At 37.7% G+C, this 23401-nt stretch overlaps 3 protein-coding genes across 9 annotated transcripts in view; 1 reads left to right on the top strand and 2 right to left on the bottom strand.

Annotated features, from left to right (window-relative positions):
* Window positions 1-1104: 1104 nt before the first annotated feature.
* Window positions 1105-5800, bottom strand: LOC106871855 (uncharacterized). Of its 2 annotated transcripts, none has more exons than XM_014918582.3 (2): window positions 5663-5800; window positions 1105-3912 (listed from the first exon to the last, which is right to left on the bottom strand). In XM_014918582.3, the coding sequence occupies exon 2, from the start codon at window positions 3902-3904 to the stop codon at window positions 1244-1246; it is 2661 nt and encodes an 886-aa protein (XP_014774068.1). In that variant the 5' UTR covers window positions 3905-3912; window positions 5663-5800; the 3' UTR covers window positions 1105-1243. The 2 variants fall into 2 exon arrangements, with proteins under 2 accessions (XP_014774068.1, XP_014774069.1); XM_014918583.3 differs by having other exon boundaries at window positions 5566-5701.
* Window positions 5108-16554, top strand: LOC106871856 (RUS family member 1). 4 transcript variants are annotated; one of them, XM_014918586.3, is made up of 14 exons: window positions 5108-5235; window positions 7593-7670; window positions 8495-8609; window positions 9180-9225; window positions 9875-9907; window positions 10526-10634; window positions 11206-11307; window positions 11816-11886; window positions 12514-12698; window positions 13808-13865; window positions 14441-14514; window positions 15158-15273; window positions 15621-15666; window positions 16328-16554. In XM_014918586.3, the coding sequence occupies exons 1-14, from the start codon at window positions 5191-5193 to the stop codon at window positions 16486-16488; spliced, it is 1239 nt and encodes a 412-aa protein (XP_014774072.1). In that variant the 5' UTR covers window positions 5108-5190; the 3' UTR covers window positions 16489-16554. The 4 variants fall into 4 exon arrangements, with proteins under 4 accessions (XP_014774072.1, XP_014774071.1, XP_014774073.1 ...); XM_014918585.3 differs by lacking the exon at window positions 5108-5235 and adding an exon at window positions 5756-6403; XM_014918587.3 differs by lacking the exon at window positions 5108-5235 and adding an exon at window positions 6014-6144.
* Window positions 16555-18317: 1763 nt separating this feature from the next.
* LOC106871843 (kinase suppressor of Ras 1-like) overlaps window positions 18318-23401 on the bottom strand; it is a 62678-nt gene continuing 57594 nt past the window's right edge. For all 3 annotated transcript variants that reach the window (XM_089342654.1, XM_089342655.1, XM_089342656.1), the window contains one exon: window positions 18318-18444. The gene's annotated coding sequence lies outside the window, so the exon portion shown is untranslated. The remainder of the gene's footprint in view (window positions 18445-23401) is intronic.

The following is a 23401-nucleotide window of genomic DNA, read 5'->3' as shown; positions in this document are numbered from 1 at the left end:
AATAACCAAACTATGTTGAGTGATTTTCTTGTATGAGTACAAACTGGGTCACTCTGCCACAGATGCTCTACAGAATATCAAGCAGGCCTTCGGTAATGGTTTTGTTAACATCAGAACTGTTCAGAGATGGTTCCAAAGCTCTCATTCAGGAAATGATAGCCTTGAAAATAAACGAAGGGGTAGGCCAAAATCAGTTATTTGGCATGATGGATTAAATGCTTTGATTGACAAAATCTGATAACAAAGGTTCAAAAACTTTCATCAGAACTCGAAACAACTCGCACACCTGTTTTTGGACACCTGTAAAACATTGGAGAAGTCAAGAAAATGGATAGATTTCTTCCACATCAACTGAACAAGGTTAAAAAAAAAACAGAAGCCTCGAAGTGTGCTCCTCATTGCTTTCTCAACTGGAAAAAGACCATTTTTGCATCAAATCATTACTTGTGATGAGAAATGGATGCTCTTTGACAACAGCAGAACAGGACAGTGATTAGACGCACCATTGCACCCTAAAAAGGTAGTGGTCACTGTATGGTGGTCTGCGAAGGGAGTTATTCATTATTCATCTTTGTAACAAGGAAAAAACAGTACCAGCAACATCATATTGCCAGGAAATTGATTGTATGCATGAGAATTTGAAAAAGAAGCAAGCCAGACTATTGAATGGAGATGGCCCAATTTTGCCACACATCAATGCACGTCCTCCTCACTCCTCAGGTTTCGGTCTAAAAGTTGCAAAGCCTGAATTATGAGATTTAGCAACATCCTCCCTATTCGCCTGATATCTCTCCTAGTGAGCATCACTTACTTAAGCAATAAAACATTCTTAAACAGAGAAGAGGTAATTGAAGCATTCAGACAGTTTATCACAGCAAAAGATGAAATTCGTTTTTAAAGATGGAATATTTGACATAAACATCATAAATGAACAAGGATCATACTTTCATAAAATAAATCAGTTCTCTGACACTTCTAAAACATTTTATTGTTACCTTTCAAATACGATATTTCATGTGAAACAACCTTATAACTATATATTATATACATAATGTATATATAAATAATATATATTTATTATATATAATATATATATATATTATATATAATATATATATAAGAGAGAGAGGGAGAGAGACAGAGAGGTGTGTATATTTATGTGTGTGTTTGTATAAACATGTATGTATGTAATGACATGTGTAGATCTATGTATGTGAGAAAATCTGATTTGATCTGATAAGACTCAGATTTCCTCGAAAAACATTATCTGCCGTTTGTCAGCAGCATCTAAGACATCAAACATAAATGGCCAATTTTTCAAAGCTTTCTTCCTCCTGTTTTTTAACTTGACAGGATTTGTCTCAAAGCTCAGAGTTCTGGACATTTTCTTCTTGCTGAACAAAGTGTTGATGCCTTTTTTAGTCGGACAATCATAAATGGTTTCCAGTTGAACCGCTTTGATAGGTTTGTAGTTCTTTTGCAGGTAAATATCTTTCAGAACATTGACATTTTCCTCATCTGTAACAACCTTCAAAGCAGGTTCTTGTCTTTTATTTAGCATCAAAGAGACTTCAATTGATTTTCGCTTGCTACATCTGCGAAATGATGTGGCGTTGGAATCTTCTTGAGAAGAATCCATTTCAACGTTGTTTAGCTTTTCTCCAGAATGGTTCTTGTTATTGTTTTGCACAGTTTTTGATTTTAAACCTTTTGTCTTTGAATTTGTTTCCTTCAAATTATCCACCGATTTTCTAGCTCTTCGTTGTTTCACATTAGAAACAGACACACTTTTGTCTTTTGCTTCCTCCGATGGGTTAACTTCCAGAGGTGTGGCCATTTCATTACTGCAACATTCCATGTGCACAACACTGAGATCTTTCATTGGTTCATTGGAATAACTTGCAGACTTTCGGGTTCTGAGTTGTCTAACTTTAGAACTAGACAAACTTTGATTGGTTTCTTCAGCAGGCTTAAATCCCAAAGAGTTGGTAGATTCCTGAAAACATTCCATATGTACAACATTGACATCATTTATTGGTTCCTCATTCACTATATCTAGTTCTAATGGAATAATGTTTAAAGCGCGCCGTCTTAATTTCTTCCTTTTTGCTAGCGCCACTTCAGAGTCGCTAGATTTTGATTCTAAGACTTTGCTTTTGGACTTTTTAGCTTTTGGCTTTGAAACTGCAATGGCTGGCTCTGAAGAACTAAAAGTAGCTGCAGTGCTTTTCTTCTGAGTTTCCAAAGACAGTTTTGGTGAAGTTTCTTTGGAAACGCTGTTAGAACTTAAATTGAGATTGTTCATTAAGGATTCAAGGCCCCTATTTCCAATAGGACTGATTTGTTGTGAATCAGGGGCCATCAGATTGGTTTCACTCGCATTGCCGCTAGGTAATTCTTTCTTAAAAGACAGAATGCATTCTTCTTGCATAGCAGCAGACATATTTTCTCTGTTATCAATAGAGGAAGGAGTTGAAACTGTTCTGTGGCTTTGTTCATTTTGGCCAAGATACAAGGGAGAATTGGAGAGGGTTTGTACAGGTGAAACGTCTTTGACAAAAATACCTTTTAAAATTCCAGAAATATTTATTAATGGACTCTCAGACTGAGGCAAGGCATGCTCTTTGTTAATGTCAGGAGTCTTGTGAAGAGGCAGGGCTTCCCCAGCTCTGCAAGGTGTGGAACATTGATAAATAGAGGGATCTGGCAGTTTATTGAGAGAATTTTGAGAAGTATAGCACCAAGAATTGGACAATTCTGATTCACATGAGACATTCCATAAATAAGAATCTGACAGAGTATTAGAATCTTTCTTATTTCCCTCAGGGTATTCTGTGAGAAAATGCCAAGAATCTGAAGACACAGGAATGAGGTCAGAGAGGGAGCTAGAATTCAGGGAGAGGTCAGAATAAGCAGGACTATTGAGACTGTCTTGGTTTTTAGAGTCATTTGTGATGCCATGGGAGTAGTTTTCGCTTAGTGCTGATGTTATGTCTCTTTTACTGCAATAATTAATCTCAATAGCATTATCAGATACATCCTCCAGACAGACGGAATTGTTTTTGGAAACATTAAAGAATGTGTCAGACACTTCAGCACGATTAGCTTCAATGGAACTGAGATTATTTGAAGAACAAGATAAAGAATCAGTGAGGTTGTTCTCTTGAGATAAACTTTCATTTAATGATAAAGATGTACCTTCAATTGTTGTGGGGCTCTGAGACTGCATCAAGTTCTCCTTCATTACAAATTTCTTTTGTCTGTTCTCTGGAACATGTGAATAAGAATCTGTAGCTTTGTCCAGTGACAGATCATTTGGAAACAAATAAGAGTTATTAATGTCATAATTCTTAGACACAAATTCCTCACAGAACTTTCCAGAATGTGATTGGGAGTTAGCAATATCTTCACTGTTACTCGGTGTTGAAAGATCAGAGGGTAAATTTTGCTTCTCGGAGCTAGTTTTCGAACCATCTTCAATACACATGGCACTAATAACTTTAATGAGGCATTCTTGTGGAACAGAAACTTTAGTGTAACATTCAGAATTGCCAATATCTCCATAATTGATGGAACTTGTCTCAGAGCGATTAGAAATTGCTGTGTTGCAACTTGATGTTGCAAGAGAGGCTGTGCCGTTCACATAAACATTTTCTTTGCCTGGACAACTAATGCTGTTGTTGCTCTGAGCAAAAGAATCACAGATAGATCTTCTGGAAATACTCCGGCGACTGCATTTGGGGTTTGGCGATGGTGTGTCGTAGTTAATCCATACTGAGCCATAGTTCTGGGGCAAAGCGTCACTTGTAGTTTGATTCACACTGCTGTCTAATAGCTGAAGGGTTCTCAAAGATCGCCGACGGGATTTTGTGCCGCTCCTTCTATTTGGGTTTGAACCATCCATCTTGACAGCTTTATAAAGTAAAAATAATAATAATAATAATAATGATTTCAAATTTTGTCACAAGGGCAGCAAGCTTGGGGGAGGAGTAAGTCGATTACATTAACCTCAGGGTTGGACGAAATGCTTAGCGGTATTTCGTCCGTCGTTACGTTCTGAGTTCAAATTCCGTCGAGGTCGATAAAATAAGGGCACTATCATGCTATTAGCTGCCAGAAGTGAAAGTGCTGCCTGCTAGTGAAGTATCTGTCTGTCTGCCTGCATGCCTGTTGCTGGGCCTGTCGATTCTTTGGCTACTGACAGCTAATACCATGACTGGCCGGAGCGAGCTATCCGTCTGTCTCTCTCTCTCTCTATCTATCTATCTATTACTCGAAAGTTCGCGCGTCCGCGCTAGCTAGTCGTGAGTGGTCGATCCTATTATTTTAAAACTTCAAACTTCATTTGTTTTCTATTTTGATAAATTCTCTCTGTTGAAAATTATATTTTTATATTTTAAATAATTTGCAATTTCAGGAAATATGTTTTTATATTAAATTTGTGTTTTCTACTCACGACTAGCTAGCGCGGACGCGCGAACTTTCGAGTAATAGATAGATAGATAGATAGATAGATAGAGAGACAGACAGACAGACATATAGCTCGCTCCGGCCAGTCATGGTATTAGCTGTCAGTAGCCAAAGAATCGACAGGCATGCAGGCAGACAGACAGATACTTCACTAGCAGGCAGCACTTTCACTTCTGACAGCCAATAGCATGATAGTGCCAAAATAAGTAACAATTGACCCATCCCCACCTCCCCCAAGCTGCCCTTGTGGCAAAAATTTGAAATAATTATTAACTAACTCTTAAGACGAATATTTAATGTTTTTTGGCATCGTACGAGAAAAACTGGATAGAATTAATACAGTCAGTGATTAAACACACATGATTATGACGTTCCAGCCGTGATTGTCTCGACTTAAGTGAAATTGAGACTACATTATACTATGTGTTTTCCTAAGGTCGTGTGATGAATTTAAGGGGTACTGGCTACTGTTTCTTGCAAATCGAAAAACCAGGTCGCAGTTCTCTTCAGTAGATTTGTACTAACTGTTGCTCAGCGCTGATGGAGTAGACCTATGACGATAAGGCATACTGCACCTGACCACTTTCTACAACAATTCCATTATACATATTTGAGTGCATCGAAGGTTACATCGTCTAATGCATCGTGCTTCGAGTTGATTACGATGTAATTCTAATGAAACCGAGCTGCTATTTTGGGGGAAGAGAACCGTAATGAGACATGGTTCATTACCAGGTGGGCAGCACTACTAAACTTAAATTGAAGGTAATTTTTCGTTAGATGCATCATAGAAATTGCCTACGATTTGGTTTGTCTTTTACGTTGGCTCGTGGGAAAACATTGGTAGATTATTGCTGATAAACTAAACAGAAATTCTTTCGATTTGTAATTCTAAATTGAAATTAATTTCATCAGACACTACCTGTCAAGTGTTTAAATAAAATACATAGGATAAATAAATAGTCTTGGGCTCGATAATGTGTGTGGTGTATTCCTTTCTTGTGTAGACTGACAGGTAGAACTGATTTAAAAAATACAGTGATTACGAAAAAGAAAATTAAAAGTTATTGCGAAAAGAAGACATTTAAGACTAACCTATTGCATTATCGCTTCCAGAAGACTAATCGAGGATATAAAATATCGACTAAATCAAAATAAGAAACAAAATAACAACAATTTCTTGTCAGCTTACCGGACAATTTCTGGGTTTTTGAGTTGAACTCAAAGTTTAAATTTGTTGGAAAAGATGAATCAACCAATCAAATTGCTGCATTTAGTCACACTCGAGTTTAGTCTCCCCTCACTAACGGTGTACTACTAAATAATGACACCTATTATTATTTTAGTGTAAAACATTACCCAGCTATTTTCTCTAATCTTTCCTTCTTTGACCAGAGGAAAGGGTCATCGTCACGATCCCCGTTTGACCAAAGCCTACATATACGCTCCAAGTGTGCTAGAGCCTCGTTCAAGGTTCTGTTTACGTAAACACTAATGAACTTGCAGCTCTTCTCCATGATTCTCGAAGACGAAAAACTGCTATCACACTTGCCCGAATAAATCCGATCATTATATCAATATCTTTCTTATTTTACATCTCGAAACCATTCCACATCCTGTCTACTTTAGTTTGAAAATAGAGAAAGGAAGTGTGTGTGTATACTACGTATGTGGGTACGTTCGCACATATATACATCCCCCCTCTCTCCCTCTAATCTTCAAACAAACTGGTGACGACGCGTCGTGTTAAGTTTTTATTTATCCACAGGGATCTGTGAATTTCATTTCAGTTCGCTGATCTTCAAGAATGGCACTTTGTAAGGAAAATTTTGGGTGTTCTTCCATCGAGAGGGAATACCACCCTACAGGAAAACCTAAACTTCAAGTTAGAACTGCCAACCGGGGAACAAATTCTATTAGACAATTTTTCCGTGTGAGTTTTTGGTGATTTTAAATTTATTGTTGGATTAGCCAACTGAGATACATACCTCTCTATCTATCTATCTATCTATCTATCTATCTATCTATCTATCTATCTATCTATCTATCCATCCATCTATCTATCTCTATAGGCGTAGGAGTGGCTGTGTGGTAAGTAGCTTGCTTACGAACCGCATGGTTCCGGGTTCAGTCCCACTGTGTTGGCACCTTGGGCAAATGCCTTCTACTATAGCCTCGGGCCGATCAAAACCTTGTGAGTGGATTTGGTAGACGGAAACTGAAAGAAGCCCGTCGTATGTATATATATATATATATATATGTATTCGTGTGTATATGTTTGTCCCCAACATCGCTTGACAACCGAGGCTGGTGTGTTTACGTCCCCGTAACTAAGCAGTTTAGCAAAAGCGATCGATAGAATAAGTACTAGGCTTACAATGAATAAGTCCTGGGCTCGATTTGCTCGACTAAAGGGGGTGCTCCAGCATGGCCACAATCAAATGACTGAAACAAGTAAAAGTGTATATGTATATACATATATACATACCACACAGCCACTCCGTTATTTAAAACATAGGGAAAAAATGATTTTCGAAAAAGTTCAAAATTTTAAGTGGGTAGGAGCAGGGGTTAGGGTTAGGTGGTTTAGTTGGGGTTAATTTTTTTTTTTTTTTTTTGCATATTCGTAATCTCCGACATCTCAAACGTAGGAATCCGAAAACATTTTCCCAAACAAATGTATTTTTCAAGGAGAGGTGCAAAACTGCATTACCCCCTCCCCCTATCTTCAACACCTCTTAATATTTTTACACAATCGATCGAACGCAAAAACCTTCTACGTGCTAGAAATAACAGCCAAATTTCTCTTAGATCGTACCTTATCGTATAGTAGAAAAAGGAAAGGAGGCATTAGATGATGTTGTTCGCGGTCCACAATGCCAGGAAAAAGAAACAAGAACAGAACAGACAAGATGTTTTCCTTTGAATAGAAATGAAAGGTCTTCAACAAACAACTGATTGTTTGATTAACTGACTGATCTAACAACCAACTGCTTTGTTGTTTGGTTAAATGCGTGACCAATTGGCTAATGGTAAAGAAGTGAAATTGAACCATTACATGTATTTACTATTGGTGTAATGACCCTCCCAAGATAAACTTTATAACATCTCTCTTATTTCAGAATGTGTTTCTACCCCAAGGCTACCCTGAGAGTGTGAGTGAAGACTACCTAAGCTACCAGATATGGGACAGTATTCAGGTAGGTTTATAACTACTGCTAATTGTTGACATACACTCTGGATTAACCATTAATTGAAATAAGCATGTGCTTCAAGCATCAAGAGAAGGGGGGGGGGGACCACAAAAATGGTAAATGGTTTACGGCACAAAAGAAATCGCTTTAACCTTTAGTACACTTAGGTGAATTGTATCGCTGGGTCAATTTTCTCCCCTGTAACTGAAGATGCATTGTGTCACATTGAGGAGGGAGAAAACCCATACAGTGACAGGATTCGCTAGGAATGTGGCCTGAGTGTCAAGGGGACAGCAGCCTGAAAATGTTTGGGAACCACTGACCTACAGCATCATCACTGCAAACTTCACAAATGTTTTTGCAAGTCTTTGCAGCATTTTATCCTTTTTTTAAAAGAAAAGCATAATAACACAAATGTGAAATTTTTCGTTATCCCTTTCAAATGTCAATAAAGAGTAACCGGAATGAAAGACAAATCTATTTTTAGTCAGGAACAAAGAAGAGATACACTACCACCTCAAGCAGCGTCAAAGTTTTAACCATTTTACATTTCAGGTGTGTTCAATGAAATGTTAGAAGATTTAGATTAAAAATTCTCAGAATGTTCCGGACAACCTAATAGGTACCACAATTTGATGTAGCATGTCTTAGAAGAGAGGGTATTTTAAACTGAAACAAACTCAACCAAATGCTAAGAGTTCTTTTGATTTACCATTCTGAATAAATGCGATTAATTCTAAAAGAGTTTTTTGTCTTAAGATTTTTACATGAAGACTTTTATTCTTTATAATTGTTTTATATTGTTTTTTCTTTTTAAACTATTTCTCCAGGCTTTTGCCAGCAGCATCACAGGAACATTGGCCACACAATCAGTTCTAAAAGGAATCGGTGTTGGCAATGAGCAGGCAACAGTCCTAGGAGCAACACTGACTTGGCTACTTAAAGGTTAGGTTTTTTATTCTAAAGCTTCTCCTTTTGAATAATTACCATTTGTTTTATTATTTTCATGTCTAATTAATATTTTCCTCTTCTGAGGCAGCAAGCTGGATGGGCAAAATGCTTCGTGGCGTTTCATCCATCTTTACATTCTGAGCTCAAATTTCAGTGAAATCAACTTTGCCTTTCAACTTTTTGGGGTCAACCTTTTGGGGTTGATAAAATAAGTACTATTTTGAGCACTGGGGGCAATCTAATCAACTCACCTCTGCCTTCTGATAAACACTGATAGACACATACACAATTACATGAAAACACACACACACACATGTATACACAGAAACACATACACACATTATCCCATCAGCACCTCTCACCCAATCAGAATCTCTTCATTCAAATTTGTAATCTCACAGAAGGAATGGGGCTGTGCCTCTCAGTCAAAGACTCCCTTAATTTTAACACCCTAACCATTTCATCAAAACAATGCCTTACCTATTTTGTCATTACTCTAATAATTATGACAAGAATTAACGAAATAAGTTAACAGTGTTTTCATTATTATCTTTGAATCTTCAGACTGCACTGGAATGTTGGGACAAATCATTTTTGCCTGGGTCCAAGGGTAAGTGGTTTAACACTTTGTACGAGAGATTTACTCTAATAAATATTTTCCGGCACATAAGGGACATGTCTTCTCCTAAAAGGTTTCCCCAAAAGTTCCCTTGTGCCTTATATACTGAAGGTCAGTCTTTGGGTAGACATGGTTAGTGATATTATTACTGGTGACTGTGGAGGTCAGTGGTGGTATTTGGTAAGTATTGTAACTTAGCCCACCAAAGGGCATCAGTCCAAATTTTCATGGTTCCTATACATGAAAATGTGTGAGACATTCAGCTTGGGGATCCCAGGTTAGCTGCAGTTTTTTTCCTTGCAGATTAGGTCTGCTCGAAAATACAGTAAATATTTATATAAGCAGTAAAAAGGATCAGTAAAGGTGATGGAGATTAGAAGAAGCGGGAAGGGTTGTTTAGTTTTGTTGGAGACAAATTCTCTTGTGACGATGATGGTGACTGCCTCATCTTGTCACATGATGGTCATCTCACATGGAATTCCGAAATATTATTATTATATCAGACTATGAATAATTAAACTATAACAGTTATTATAGTCCACTCTGCATTGTTGTGCCATTTAAGACATGTTATATTTTCTGGATTTTTCCCTCGTTTAATTAATGAACCATTTCTAATGACTTTATTTTGTCTTTGTAGCACCAACCTTGATTGCAATGCCAAGAGATACAGGTGAGCTCTTGCACAGTTTATTTCTTAATTAGCTTTAACCATTCTGTGTGGGAACCAGCATATCAAAGAATTAGACCCAACACTTCCTCTGTATGTCACAAAAGGTGACTAAAAGAGGTTGAGGTAGGATTTGCACCCCAACCTCATAAAACCCTCGTCAGCAATGGCTGCCCAAACACACCCATAGGTCGGAGGTTTGTTGCCTGATTGGGTGCAAAGGTGTTATCTGCTTAGAGTAGGGAATCACCAAGAAATGGTGAATGCAGTGACACACTGTAACAGTGCATGCTCCATACCACCATGCTACTGTGATGTGGAGGTGTAAGTTAATTTAGATGCAAACCATCTTCAATTCCAAGTTTTGATTGGATGATACAAACACATACACTCACACACACACATGATGATAGACTTCTAGCAGTTTCTGCCTCCTAAATTCATTTCACTCACAAAGGGCTTTGGTTGGCCCTGGGCTATACTATAAGACATGTGCCCAAGATGCTACACATTGGGATTGAACCTGAAACCATGTGGTTGGGAAGCAAACTTCTTAACCACACAGCCAGCCATTATAGAAATCAAAATCTCTCTATTATCATATTTCTTTTTTATTTCTAGATTGATGGCGGATATTCTAAATGACGTTGCTATATTCCTGGACATTTTGGCATCCCTGATCCCAGCCCAGTTATTTATTTTTGTGGTGTGTCTATCCAGTCTGTGTCGGGTGAGTTGATATATTTCTTATGTAAGTGATATCTCTGTTGTCTGTCATCATCATCATCACTACCACAACCATCATCACCACCATCATTGCCATCATCATCATCACCACCATCATCAGCATCATTTTTAATGTCCACTTTTCTGTGCTTGCATGGGTCGGACGGAATTGTTTTATTCTTCTTTTCTTCTATGTGTTTCAGTCATTTGACTGTGGTCATGCTGGAGCACTGTCAAAGAAATTGACCTCAGGACTTAGTCTTTGTAGGCCTGGTACTTATCTTATCAGTCTCTATTGCTGAACTGCTAGGTCACAGGGACGCAAGCCCACTCCATTGCTTTGACAACTGATGTTGGTGTGTTTACATCCCCGTAACTTAGTGGTTTGGCAAAAGATACTGACAGAATAAATACTAGGCTTACAAAGAATAAATCCGATTTGTTTTATTAAAAGGCAGTGCTCCAGCATGGCCGCAGCCAAATGACTGAAACAAATAAAAGAATAAAAGAATATATTTATGTTAGAAATCATTATTTGTTTTTTGTTTTTTTGTTCTTTTTTTTCTCCCCCCCAGTCAATTGTTGGTGTTGCTGGGGCCTCGACACGTGCCGCACTCTCACAACATCAGGCTCGCAGAAATAACATGGCTGATGTATCAGTAAAAGATGGCAGCCAGGTGAGTGCTGGTTTCTTTTCTTTTTTTATTTTTAAATGCACAGAGTCCTCACTGGTGCTGGTGCCACACACACACACACAAAAAAAAGAGCCCGGTACATTCTGTAAAGTGGCTGGCACTAAGGGAGGGCATCTAGCTATAGAAACCATTCCAAAGCAGACCCTGGAATACAGCATGGTCCTGGGACTGACCAGATCCTGTCAAACCATCCAACCCATGCCAGCAGGGAAAATGGACGTTAAATTCACTTTTACTTGTTTCAGTCATTTTGACTGTGACCATGCTGGAGCACCGCCTTTTAGTCGAAGAAATCGACCCCAGGACATTTGATTATAGGCCAGCTTAATCTAGTTTGATCTGGAGCTAAACATCAACAATAATAAATACCCCTACAAAATCCCTCCCTCCCTCACTCCACTCCTTTCCCTCTCTTCCAGTCTGAGAGAATGGTTGTAAAAGAACAACTTTGGTCTAAACATTGCTTCTTTCTCTCTTTCTTTCTTTCCAGGAAACTCTTGTGAACGTAACAGCTCTCCTCTTCAACCTTGTCTTGACTCCATTTGTTTCAAAATACAAACAGTAAGTTGATGGAATGCTTCTTTGATACATATTTACAATTATACATGTGTGTGTGTGTGTGTGTGTGTGTGTGTGTGTGTGTGTGTACATGTATATCTTTATTCTATTACTCTCTTACATGTTTCAGTCATTTGACTGCGGCCATGCTGGAGCACCGCCTTTAGTCGAACAAATCGACCCCAGGACTTATTCTATGTAAGCCCAGTACTTATTCTATCGATCTCTTTTTGCCGAGCCGATAGGTTATGGAGACGTAAACACACCAACATCGGTTGTCAAGTGATGGTAGGGGGACAAACACACAGATACCCACAGACAGACACACACACACACACATATATATATATATATATATACGGATGGGCTTCTTTCAGTTTATGGCTACCAAATCCACTCACAAGGCTTTGGTTGGCTCATGACAAGTAAAAGAGACTTGCCCAAGGTGCCACGCAGTGGGACTGAACCTAAAACTATGTAGTTGGGAAGCAAACCTTTTACCAAACAGCCATGCCTGCATTTATGCATGTGTGTATTTTTATAGAAAGTTGTTTAGAAAACGCAAAAGCACAAGAAATTAAAATAAATAACTTCATATAACTATAAATATATATTCTACTTCCATTACAGGTTAGTTTTCTATTTGTTCACCTTCTTCACAATGTTACATTTATACGCCAACTATTCTGCTATCAAATCTGTTACCATGGAAACCATCAATCAGGCTCGTTTGTGCATCCTGGTGCAGGAGTATCTGCGATCATCCACGATTTTAAATGTGAAAGAAGTCAACATGCAAGAACCAGTTATCTTCGGTGAGTTGTCTAAACCAAGATTAACCCTAATCTAGCAGACCCCTATAATGAAGGGGATTCTGGCTCTGACCATATTGTCCTGTCTTTTAAGGGTTTTTTTTTTCTTTCTCCTTATTTACCCCCACAAACTTATGTTTTCCTTTTTAACCCTTTTGATACCAACCCACCTGAGGCCAACTTTGGTTCTATGAGATAAACTTCCTGTTTTAAAGTAATCCAGATTAAAACTTTTCATCGAAATTTTATGTTAAGTTTTATTTGAAAAATTAGATTAATAATGACTTATCACAATAATGGTAAAAAGGCCCCTTTCAGTCATGAAGGACCATAGGGTTGCACCGAGAAAGGTTCCCAGCAAGACACAAGTCCAGGTAAGGTTGTTTATGGAAGACCAACAGTCCACCCATGCCTACCAGCCTCCCTTCTCCATGCCACTGATGTTATCCAAGGGAAAGGCAAAGGGGCTGATACAACCTGGCACCAGTGGCATCGCAACTCATTTCTACAGCTGAGTGAACTGAGGCAACATGAAATCAAGTGTCTTGCTCAAGAACACAACACACAGCCCAGTCTGAGAATCGAACTCACTACCTCATGATTGTGAGCCTGACGCTCTAACCACTGAGCCATGCACCTTCACCACAATAATGGTGAAATATCAGTATCTACCATTCTCAATCGATTCCCTGGACACTATTCCACAGAAAATGGGCATTTAAACAAAACAGGCATGAAGGGGTTGCTGAAAAGTTCCTGGCATCAAGAGTATTGTGAAAGGCCTGGTTGGAGGTCCCCAACCTTCTGAGTTCTTTTGCAGCGCTTAGAAAAACCGAAGGACCTGAAGAATCTGAGAGGAGGGGGATATGTTGAATAAAATCATAATTCACTGATCCTCATCCTGTATTTTCTTTTACCCAAAGCCAGGAACTTTTCAGCACTGTTTCTTTTGATTAGAAAAATGAAAATAAAATCAAGTCTACCTCAGTTGACTTTGTCTCTGCTTCCCAGGCAAGATTCACAGCCACAACGCACCCTGCCAAATGTTTCATTTCTAAAACGAGAAACATACATTGAAGAATTTTGTATTCATCTTTATTTTACATTTTCAGGAACTTATCGGAAGATGTCCATCCATTTAGGTTGTTCCATAAAGAATATTTATCCAGAGTAAGTCTTGTAGGAAATTCTTTCAACTGTCTCTCCTGGGATTCACTGTGTGTGTGTGTGTGTGTGTGTGTGTGTATGCTTTATTAATAAAGCTGCAAAGACATCACAAAAATTATCACTCAGAGTTTCATGTTTTCCTGTTTGTCAGAGAGTTTTGGTTGAGAATGGGAATGTGAAACTCTGAGTAACAGTTTTTGTGATGTCTTTGCAGCTTTATTAATAAAGCATATTACTCTACCTCTGGTATTTGAGTACTATATACACACTAGGTGGCCCAGGTAACAATTCATCTATGCTGATTATATATATATAATCAGTCGCTATGATTGATCGCTAAATCCACAAGTTTTTATTATTCTCTCTCTCTGTTTATTTCTTCATGTTCCTTTCTGTTGAAGAGCTTAGGCTTGAAACGTAAAAGACTTTCTCACTTTCCCGAGCATCAAATTAATACACCTGCTTGTTGTTCCTACACCTGTCTTCATCTTTTGTTTTTCTGTAAATTTCAACTATATATATATATATATATTTATATACTTCTCACAACATTTATTTTGTGTATTTGAATTTTGCAGTGAAAGCATTTTAGCCAGTCTTAAAAAGATTTATAAAGATTCTAAATATCTGGTGTTCACGGATCTTGTAGATGGTAAGTAATTCTCTGGACTAAATGGTATCCTATAATCTAACCCCTTCTGATATGGAACCTACGTAAATTCATCTAGATATATCACAGCAACAGATAGAGAACTTTTTGCAGTTAATGGGGAGGGGGGGGGCAGTAAAAATCTAAGGAATCCACATGCACCTTAGAAGTAAGTTTTTACAGTCACCAAATAGTCTGTATTCAGAAAGTTTGCTGCAAACATTTTTGCCGCAGGAAAATTCTCCTCAGGATTTTGGGCCATGGGAAAGTCGACCGCATTGGAAAGTTTGTGACAAGACAAAAGATGAGTTGCTTCCCTTATTGTTTAAGCCAATAGGAAGGCGTAAGACAGATTCTTAACTCCTTTAAAATTTTCTTTATTCATTTGACAAAATTTGTGTTGCAAAAATTTTTGTAGAAATTTCAAAAGAGTTAAGAAATTGTTTTACCTTTTCTTATTGGTTGAGACTTTTATATACCAAGGGAAGAAATTCATCTTTTGTCTTGCAGCAAAATTTCCTATGCATCGAGCTTTCCTACGGCCAAAAATCCTGAGGTCAATTTTCCTGCAGCAAACTTTCCCAGAAGCCAAATAGTCATTCACTAATGTATGTATGTATAATATTTTTTATTGTTTCATTGCAAGATCATATATACACCCTGCTCTGTAATGGAAGCACTGTTGAACACCAATTGGAAGGGTGTTTCCAGGCAGAAGTAATAAACGCAGCCATGGATAACCTGATATCACCACAAATTCTTGTAAGTAATCGCACAACTAAAACATTAATTAACTAGTATTAATTAATTTATTACATAATAATTATTTGTTTTTCTATTTGGTTTGCAAGATTATGGAAGTCACTTCATGTGTTGAACAAATCCCCCCCCCCTTCCATATAAGGAAGTACACCTATGAATCAAATGACTGAAACAAGTAAAATATATATATATATATATATATATATATATATTTACACATATATACACACATACAACCTTTTATATGTTTATCCCTCTCAGCTGCCATTGAAGTTTATTGTTTCCATTCAAATTTCTCTGTATTGACAAAAGTTTCATTTGTTTTTCTTTGTTTTGTTGTTTCTCAGGAACAGAACAAGACCCTCCAGAAGGTAACTCAATCAGCCAGCGCCAGTAAGTAACATTACTCCAGTGCTTCTCTCAAAACACTTCACTTCATAAATGTGTTGGGTCAGTTGTGAGGTGTCTCCTGAATGCTACTGGTGGGTGTGCCATGGAATCCAGTGCAACTTGTGGCATGTTGATTAGGTTGTTAGCAACTAAATCGGCACCCACTGCTAGGCTTGCCTGGTGAGGAGTGTTGCTAGAAATTCAACAGGGTGATAAACAAGGCCTGTCAAAAGCACAGATGACCCTGCTATAAGTTCAATATAGATGGAAGGGTGGATGGATGGAGAGATAGATAGATAGATAGATATAACAGCTGTAGTACTAAGGACATACAATTAGAATGCTGCAAGAAAGCATTGCAAAACATATAATTCAAATCCAACAGGAGACCCAGGGGTAGGGTCACATCCATAGTCTCAGCTGGTCATGCTTGGGAATCCAACCGGAAAGTCTAATAATGGTTGTTTCTAACAGGACCCTATGAGGGAAGTGTCTCAGGACTACTCCTATGACTCTTCCAGAAATATTGAGTGGATGGGACAAAATTCAATTCTTTAATCAGTTGTTCTACAGTTTTTACCATTCTGACAGTTTCATTAATTGCAGTCTTTTATTGTGTTTTAAGAAGAATATAAATGATTTGGAATTCTTTCATTTTCCACAGGAATTCCTCAGGAAGTGATAAAATATTCCTTTGAATACACAAAAGAGAATTTTGGAAATTTTAAGAAATTGTTGCAGTCAAAACATTGGATAACAGACCGCCATTTATTAGGAGCTGACGAATGGAGAGTGGATTTAATGATGAATAAAAAGAACGATTGAGTCAATCAGATTATATGTTTCTGTAAGAGAGCAAAACTGACCAGAATAAATACATTTATATCTATACGCTTTTACTTGTTTCAATCATTTGACTGCAGCCATGCTGGAGCACCACCTTTACTAGAACAAAACGACCCCAGGACTTATTCTTTGTAAGCTGGTACTTATTCTATTGGTCTCTTTTGTCGAACTGCTAAGTTATAGGGATGTAAACACACCAACATTGGTTGTCAAGCGATGGTGGGAGGACAAACACAGACACAAATATATACATACACACACACATGTATATAGACAGGCTTCTTACAGTTTCCGTCTACTAAATCTACTTGCAAGGCTTTGGTCAGTATGAGGCACTTGCCCAAGGTGCTCCGCAGTGGGACTGAACATGGAACCGTGTGGTTCGGAAGCAAGCTTCTTACCACACTATATTAAAGTTTACAAACTAATTTGCATAAATTACGTATAATATTTGAGTGAAAGTAAGAGGGTAAGAGGCCCGAAAACCATTAAATACTTACTGCTGAGTGACTTTGTGACCAGCCTGTATATGAGGTGCTATCAGAAGGGTCCCAGATTAGTTATGTTTAATAAAAAAATTACTTATTTACCTAAGTTTTAAACATCGTCTCCTTCGAAATAGTCCCCTTGCGCAGCAATACTCTGATCCCAGTGTTCCTGTCATTTTTGGAATCCGGCCTGGAAGTCATTTTCTGGAAGCAAGTCAAAGACCTTCTGTTATTCATTCTGGATCTCAACAATGGTGTTTAAACAGCAATCTTTGAGTTGCATTTTCATCTTGAGGAAGAGATGGGAGTCTGCAGGTGCTAAATCTCGTAAAAAGAGTGAGTGTGGAAACATTGCCACATTTTTTTGTGAGAAACTCACAAGTGAGGAAAGTTTGGTGACAGGGTGAATCGTTGTAGTCAAGAATCTAATTCTTCAGGCTCCGCAGATCTGGTCGCTTTTGCTCAATGTTCTCCCTCAAATGCTTCAAAACGTTGTTGAATAACCTCTGACGATCCTCATGCATAAGCTGATGAATTTTCTCCCCATTTCTGGGGGTGATGTTCATGGCAGGTCTTCTAGGGACATTCTTCCGTTTTTAAAGCACCCATACCACTTGAAACATTGCGTACGACCCACTGCCGTGTAGCTGTAAGCTTGCCAAAGCATGCTCACTATTGCTGTAGCAGGCTTCCCAAGTTTAATGCAAAATTCCATGTTGGCTTTTTGTTCCAATTTCCTGTCTGTGACAAAAAATAATAGACTACAGCAGACACACCTGATCACAAAAACACAAATTTCATAATTTGCAAGGTAAATACAATGATGTCACTTAACAACCCACCTCACGCTGTAAAACATTGACAAAATCCCTTACTTTCTGCTTTTCCTTTCGCCTAGTTTCCCTTCTGATATAATACTCTGCTGCCACCATTTTCTCAGTTCCGTTTCTTTGCTTTTAATAGCACTGTCTACCTCCTTGTTCCACCACCATGTCACCCTGGGTATGGCTGGGGTTTTGCAACAGCTACAAATTTCACCTGCAGCCCTCAGTATGTTGTCCGGCAGGAACGTCCAACTGTCCTCAAAGTTTTACGATCCCAACTCCTCCTGTCTCTCATAAGAAGCTTCCATTAGGATATTTCTAAATTTTTGTTAGCTTTCTGGGTCTTTCAGCTTCCATAACCTCCTTTTCCAGACTGGTTTCTTTTTGGGAGTCCTAATTCTGAAGTCACTAACAACTAGTAACCGATGTTGGATTGGCCCTCAAAAGAAATAGGAAATAAAAGAAAAAGAAAAAGAAGAAGAGGAACACAAAGGAGTATCAACACATTGGTCTGGATCTTTATTTACAAAATCAATAGTCATACCAAACAGGGTATAACGCACACTTCAAACACAGGTCTTCATCAACATCAGACAATCTGCCAAGAAAATTCCCCTAAAAAGCTGGCAATGAGGAATTCCCGTTTCATTAAAAAAAAAAAAAAATTAAAAGAAAAGAAAAAAGTAATAATAATAATAATTATAATAATAATAATAAAATAATAGATAAATAAATGTCAATATTATGAGAATATTTTTTGTATTTTTTTTAGATATTTCAAAATAGCAGCAAGGAGATCCAACAGGATTTTAAGTCATCGATAGATGGCTTATGAATCCTTTTGTTTTGTTTTTGTTAATTGTTTTTCTTTCTTTCTTCTCTTTGACAGCAACTTGTCTTCTTCAGCGAAGTTATTTACAAAAAAAAAAAAGTCTTCCCCTCCTCTTTCTTCGTTACTGATTTTACAATCAGTTGCATAGGTATTTCTAACTAGAAATACCCAAATTAATCAATTAGTCTTTCACATGTCATCGCCTCGTTAATAATTTTTTTTTCAATATTTATTTTTGAATTTTTTTTTTGTTTTGTTTCCATAGTTTACAGTTCAGATTCCCCAAAATCCTCAAAATTTAGTAAAAAGAAAAAAGGAGAAAAAAAAAAAAACAAACTTTTATAATAAATAAATCTTTGAATGAAGCAGTCTCGTTTATTTCTTTTTTTTTTGCAATGAGTTTTGTTGTTTTTTTTTGTTTTGTAGTAGTTGTTTTTGCTTTTTTTTAAAATGTTATTTTACACCTGTCCCCTCCCCCGTGAAGATAATAATTTGTGGAAAGAGATTTCTTTAGTTTGTTTTGTTTTAATTTTGTTTGTTTGCAACACAGCCAAATCCTAGATGAACACAGAATCAGGTATAGAAATCAAAGTCTTTAGGAAAAGAAAAAAAAAAAAAAGGTCATTGTTATAGCAATGGTCATATGAAGAATTGTTGTTGTTGTTCATTAGAGAGAGCCAATCATCAGTGAACTTTGCACAGCAGCAGCAGCACCACCACCACCACCACCACCACCACCACCACCATCACCACCACATTTGTAAACTGCACAGAAGGTCAAATGGAGACCAGACAATGAGGACGACAAAATGGAATGAAGAATGGCGCTAAGACACCTGAAAGCAGTTTGTTAAGAATTGTGCTTCGTTTATTGAGAGGCAAGATGACGATGATGATGAGGATGAAAAATGAAAACGTCCACCAGCCCTCCCCCTGTTATAGGGATGCTGTGGAGCAAGGATAGCAAGGTGAAATGAAATCAGATAGGAGTGCAGGAGTAAAGAGGTACAGAAACTAAGATTTTTAATCCTTTTGCTACCAACCCACCCGAGACCGCTCCTGGGTTCTAAGGTACAAACTTCCTGTTTTAAAGTGATCCAAAATTAAAAACTTCCATCAGAATTTCATGTTCATTTATGTTCCAAACACCAGTTTGATATAATGACTAAGCTATTTCACTAAATTCTTCATTATTTTCAAAATTAATTGAAACAAAGACAATGTAGTTCAACAGAAGTATGGTAACAAAAGGGTTAAAGTGATCTAAATTAAAATCTTCAATCAAGATTTTATGCTAATTTATGTTCCAAACACCAACTTCACAATGACAAATTATTTTCCTAAATTCATTATTTCCAGAATAAACTGAAACCAAAGGCAGTGAATACGGTAAGAAAAGGGTTAATTTGAAATCAAAATATTACAATTGGTTTTGATGCTTTCAGAGTCGTACTTGTCTAAAGAGTGTGCGTTGAAACTGAAGGGACTACATTTAGGAGGAATCGTTTAACCTTTAGCATGCTTAGGTGCATTATGTTGCCATAGAGTTCTCTCCCCTGTAGCCGCAGTTGCATTGTGCTGCACCGAAAGGGAAGAAAACTCATACAGTGACATGATGCTCTTCCAGAGTGTTAAAGGTTAATAATAACGTACTGGCTTCTAACAAACTTTCAGACACTTGCATTGCAAATCTCAACACCTTGTAGAATAAATTTAAATTTCACAGCTTTCTATAACAATGTAGATTTAATACTAAATTTTACTTTTTTTCTTTCATGTAAAAAAAAAAAATTCAAATTAATGATTTCAAATTATGGCACAAGGCCAGTAATTTCAGAGGAGGGGATAAATTGATTACACTGACCCCAGTACTCAACTGGTACTTATTTTATCGACTCCTAACTTGGTGGAATTTGAACTCAGAATGCAAAGATGGACAAAATGCTGCCAAGTATTTCCTCCTGGTGTACTAATGATTCTGTCAGTTCGTCCTTTTAAATTGATGTTACGAAAGAAACAACAAAAAGTTTATACTAGGAAAGAAAAAAATTTTTTAACTTAAGACAGTTTAGTTGTAGGAGAGTATCACATTTATCTTAGAGAGAGGGAGAGAAAGATGGACAGAAAAAAACTTTTGGATTACAACCGAAACTAAGACAATGGAATATAGGTAGGGATTTTTACTCCACTCCACACTTATAATATACAGACTTTCATTATTGGGACAAATTGAACCCCCCCCCCCCAAAAAAAAACACCTGCCCAGAAACAGTTTTAATTATTAACCCTTTTAATACCAAATGCACCCGAAGACTGCCCTTGGTTCTATGATAAATAAACTTCTGGTTTTAAAATGATCTCAATTAAAATCTTCCATTCAAATCTTATATTGAATATAGACTTAATAATGAGAAAAATTATATAACGAAATTCAATATCTTGAAAGTTATTTGAAACAAAGGCAATGTATTCCAACGGAAATATCAAAAAGTTAACCCTTTTGATACCAATCTGCCAGAAACAGCCCCAGGTTCTAAGATAGAAAACTCCTTGTTTTAAAATGCTCTAAATTAAAGCTTTTTTCCTCCATTCTATTATTATTAAACAACAAAAAGAGCAGAGTAGGAACTGTAAGAAATAGAGATTAATTGTTTAGTGAATTCAATGAACAGAACAATATTTCAACAGACCATCTGTCTTTCTCAGATTCAAAATGTAAAATGAAATAGCAAATATAGAAACATCAATGGAAATGCCTGGTATTCCTTTGCATTGCCTTCATTAATAATAATAATAGCTTAGATGTAAGGCCAGTCAATACCATTGACCCCAGTAGTTCACTGGTACTTTATTTTATCGACCTCAGAAGGATGAAAGGCAAAGTTGACCTCGGCAGGGTTTGAACTCAGAATATTAAGAGCCGGAGCAAACGCCACAAGATGTTTTTATCCACTGCTCTAACGTCTGCCAATCCCCCAGATTAATATGTTTTCTCACATTGGCACATAGCCATTCATTTGGGTTGGGCGGGCAAGTGTGGGGAGAGACGATTGGTAGGAGATGTAACTGATTAAAATTGACCCCTAACATTTGATTTTATCGACCTCAGAAAGATTTAAAAAAAAAAAAAAAAATCCAAGTCGGTCATGGTGAAGTTTGAACTCAGAGTGCAAAGGGACGTAACCAAATAACTACAAATTTTTGCTTGCCAATCTATCAGATGAACCAACTGATGACAACAGTGATGATGATGATGATGACGATGTGGATTTGTTGGACATGACCCCCTCCCCCCATCATTCCTTTACCAAATGAATAGAAGTAGAGAAAAAGATTATGTGATGTGTTTGTTGTGACTGAAGTGAAACAGAATCATGGACTCAAATTGCTTGAAGCTTATTTACTCTGCTTGCTCTATGGTGAAGTAGTTTTTAATAGAGAAGTTCTTATGATCCAGAGGGACTGCGTTCCCAGCCCAGGTATGGAGTGCATCAGTCCTAAAGGTCATAGAGCTAATGCCAATCTCAGGTGGAGGGTTAGCTGCAGGAATAGGAGACAAATGGGCAAATGGAGTGTTGTGTGTTGGCATCAGGTGTGAGAGAGAGAAAGAGAGAGATTTTGTGTGTGTGTGATGCAGGGAGTTAACTTTATGAAAAGAATGTGTGAGAGAGAGAGGGGGAGAGGAGGAGGTGGTGGTGGTGATGATGATATGAGAATGGAAGAATATGGGGTGGGTCGAATTGAAAGCATCCAGTGATGGTTGTGGTAAGAATTGGTAACTGGAAGTACCAGTACTGGGAAGATGGGAATCTTGGTGGTGGATGGTGGTGGTCTGTATATACATACATATATATGCATATACACACACACATACATACACATATATAGTAGTAGATATGTTTTTAACCCCAGGCCAACTCTGCTCAAGTAAATCTATGATCAGCATTACTGTTTCATTTCTTTTCCTCCAGGGCTCACAAAGATTGCATTTTCTCACGTGTCCAAAGAAAATGAGGGAAAAAAAGAGGGAGAGGGGGAGAAGGGTAACTGTTGTTGAGGTGGTGGTTGTTAGTCCCAAGTGGGCCCTGATCAAAGCAGGCCAAAGATGAAAGGCACTCCAGCCGTGGCTTTTCCTCAGACACAGCAAACCACGAACCAACCCGTCATCTAATGTGTGTGTGTTTCGAAGACGATAGCGGTGATGAACTGAGGGAGATTTGACTGCCACTTCCAGCTGGTTGAGGCTGCCTTGTTTATCTCAGCACGTGTTTACACTAGTGGAATAATTAGCAGTGACAGTAATGACACAAAGATAGCAGCAGCCATACCAGTAATACATTGGGGGTAGAGTGTACAGCAGCAACACTACATTCGGCATATGTTTTTGGTGTCTAATAAGCCAGGTAACAAACAAGTTTAACAGTTACAGAGACGGCCATTATAGCAACGCTGAAGCAATGCCTTCTGATGGTGAGCTGTCTGTTGTTGATTAAATTTATAATTATCAGATCATTAAATTAATCTTTAGAGATGAAAGATAATCCTAACATTTACACCTATACCATTTTCTGATCAGTTTAACCCTTCACCTGTCCCCTGTATCACCGGTGATACACAAAACGTACTTCGCCTGGTGTCCATACATCATATCTGATGCACTCAAACATCCCAATATTTTCTCAACCTCCAGAATAACTTGGGTGTTATGAAAGCAAAGCTTTAATATCACTCAGAATGTATGAAACAAG

The sequence above is a fragment of the Octopus bimaculoides genome, chromosome 26, assembly GCF_046866305.1.
Source record: "Octopus bimaculoides isolate indiv1 chromosome 26, ASM4686630v1, whole genome shotgun sequence".
Taxonomy (NCBI): domain Eukaryota; kingdom Metazoa; phylum Mollusca; class Cephalopoda; order Octopoda; family Octopodidae; genus Octopus; species Octopus bimaculoides.
Note: the sequence above shows the minus strand (reverse complement) of the source record. Positions and strands in the feature narration are given on the sequence as shown.

Bases quoted from the DNA above. Each gene is read 5' to 3' on its own strand.
- LOC106871855 (XM_014918582.3), bottom strand. From the start codon at position 3,904: ATGGATGGTTCAAACCCAAATAGAAGGAGCGGCACAAAATCCCGTCGG.
- LOC106871856 (XM_014918585.3), top strand. From the start codon at position 6,278: ATGGCACTTTGTAAGGAAAATTTTGGGTGTTCTTCCATCGAGAGGGAA. The intron at 7,671-8,494 runs GTAGGTTTATAA...CTATTTCTCCAG, and splicing joins AGATATGGGACAGTATTCAG to GCTTTTGCCAGCAGCATCAC. The intron at 15,667-16,327 runs GTAAGTAACATT...CATTTTCCACAG, and splicing joins AACTCAATCAGCCAGCGCCA to GAATTCCTCAGGAAGTGATA.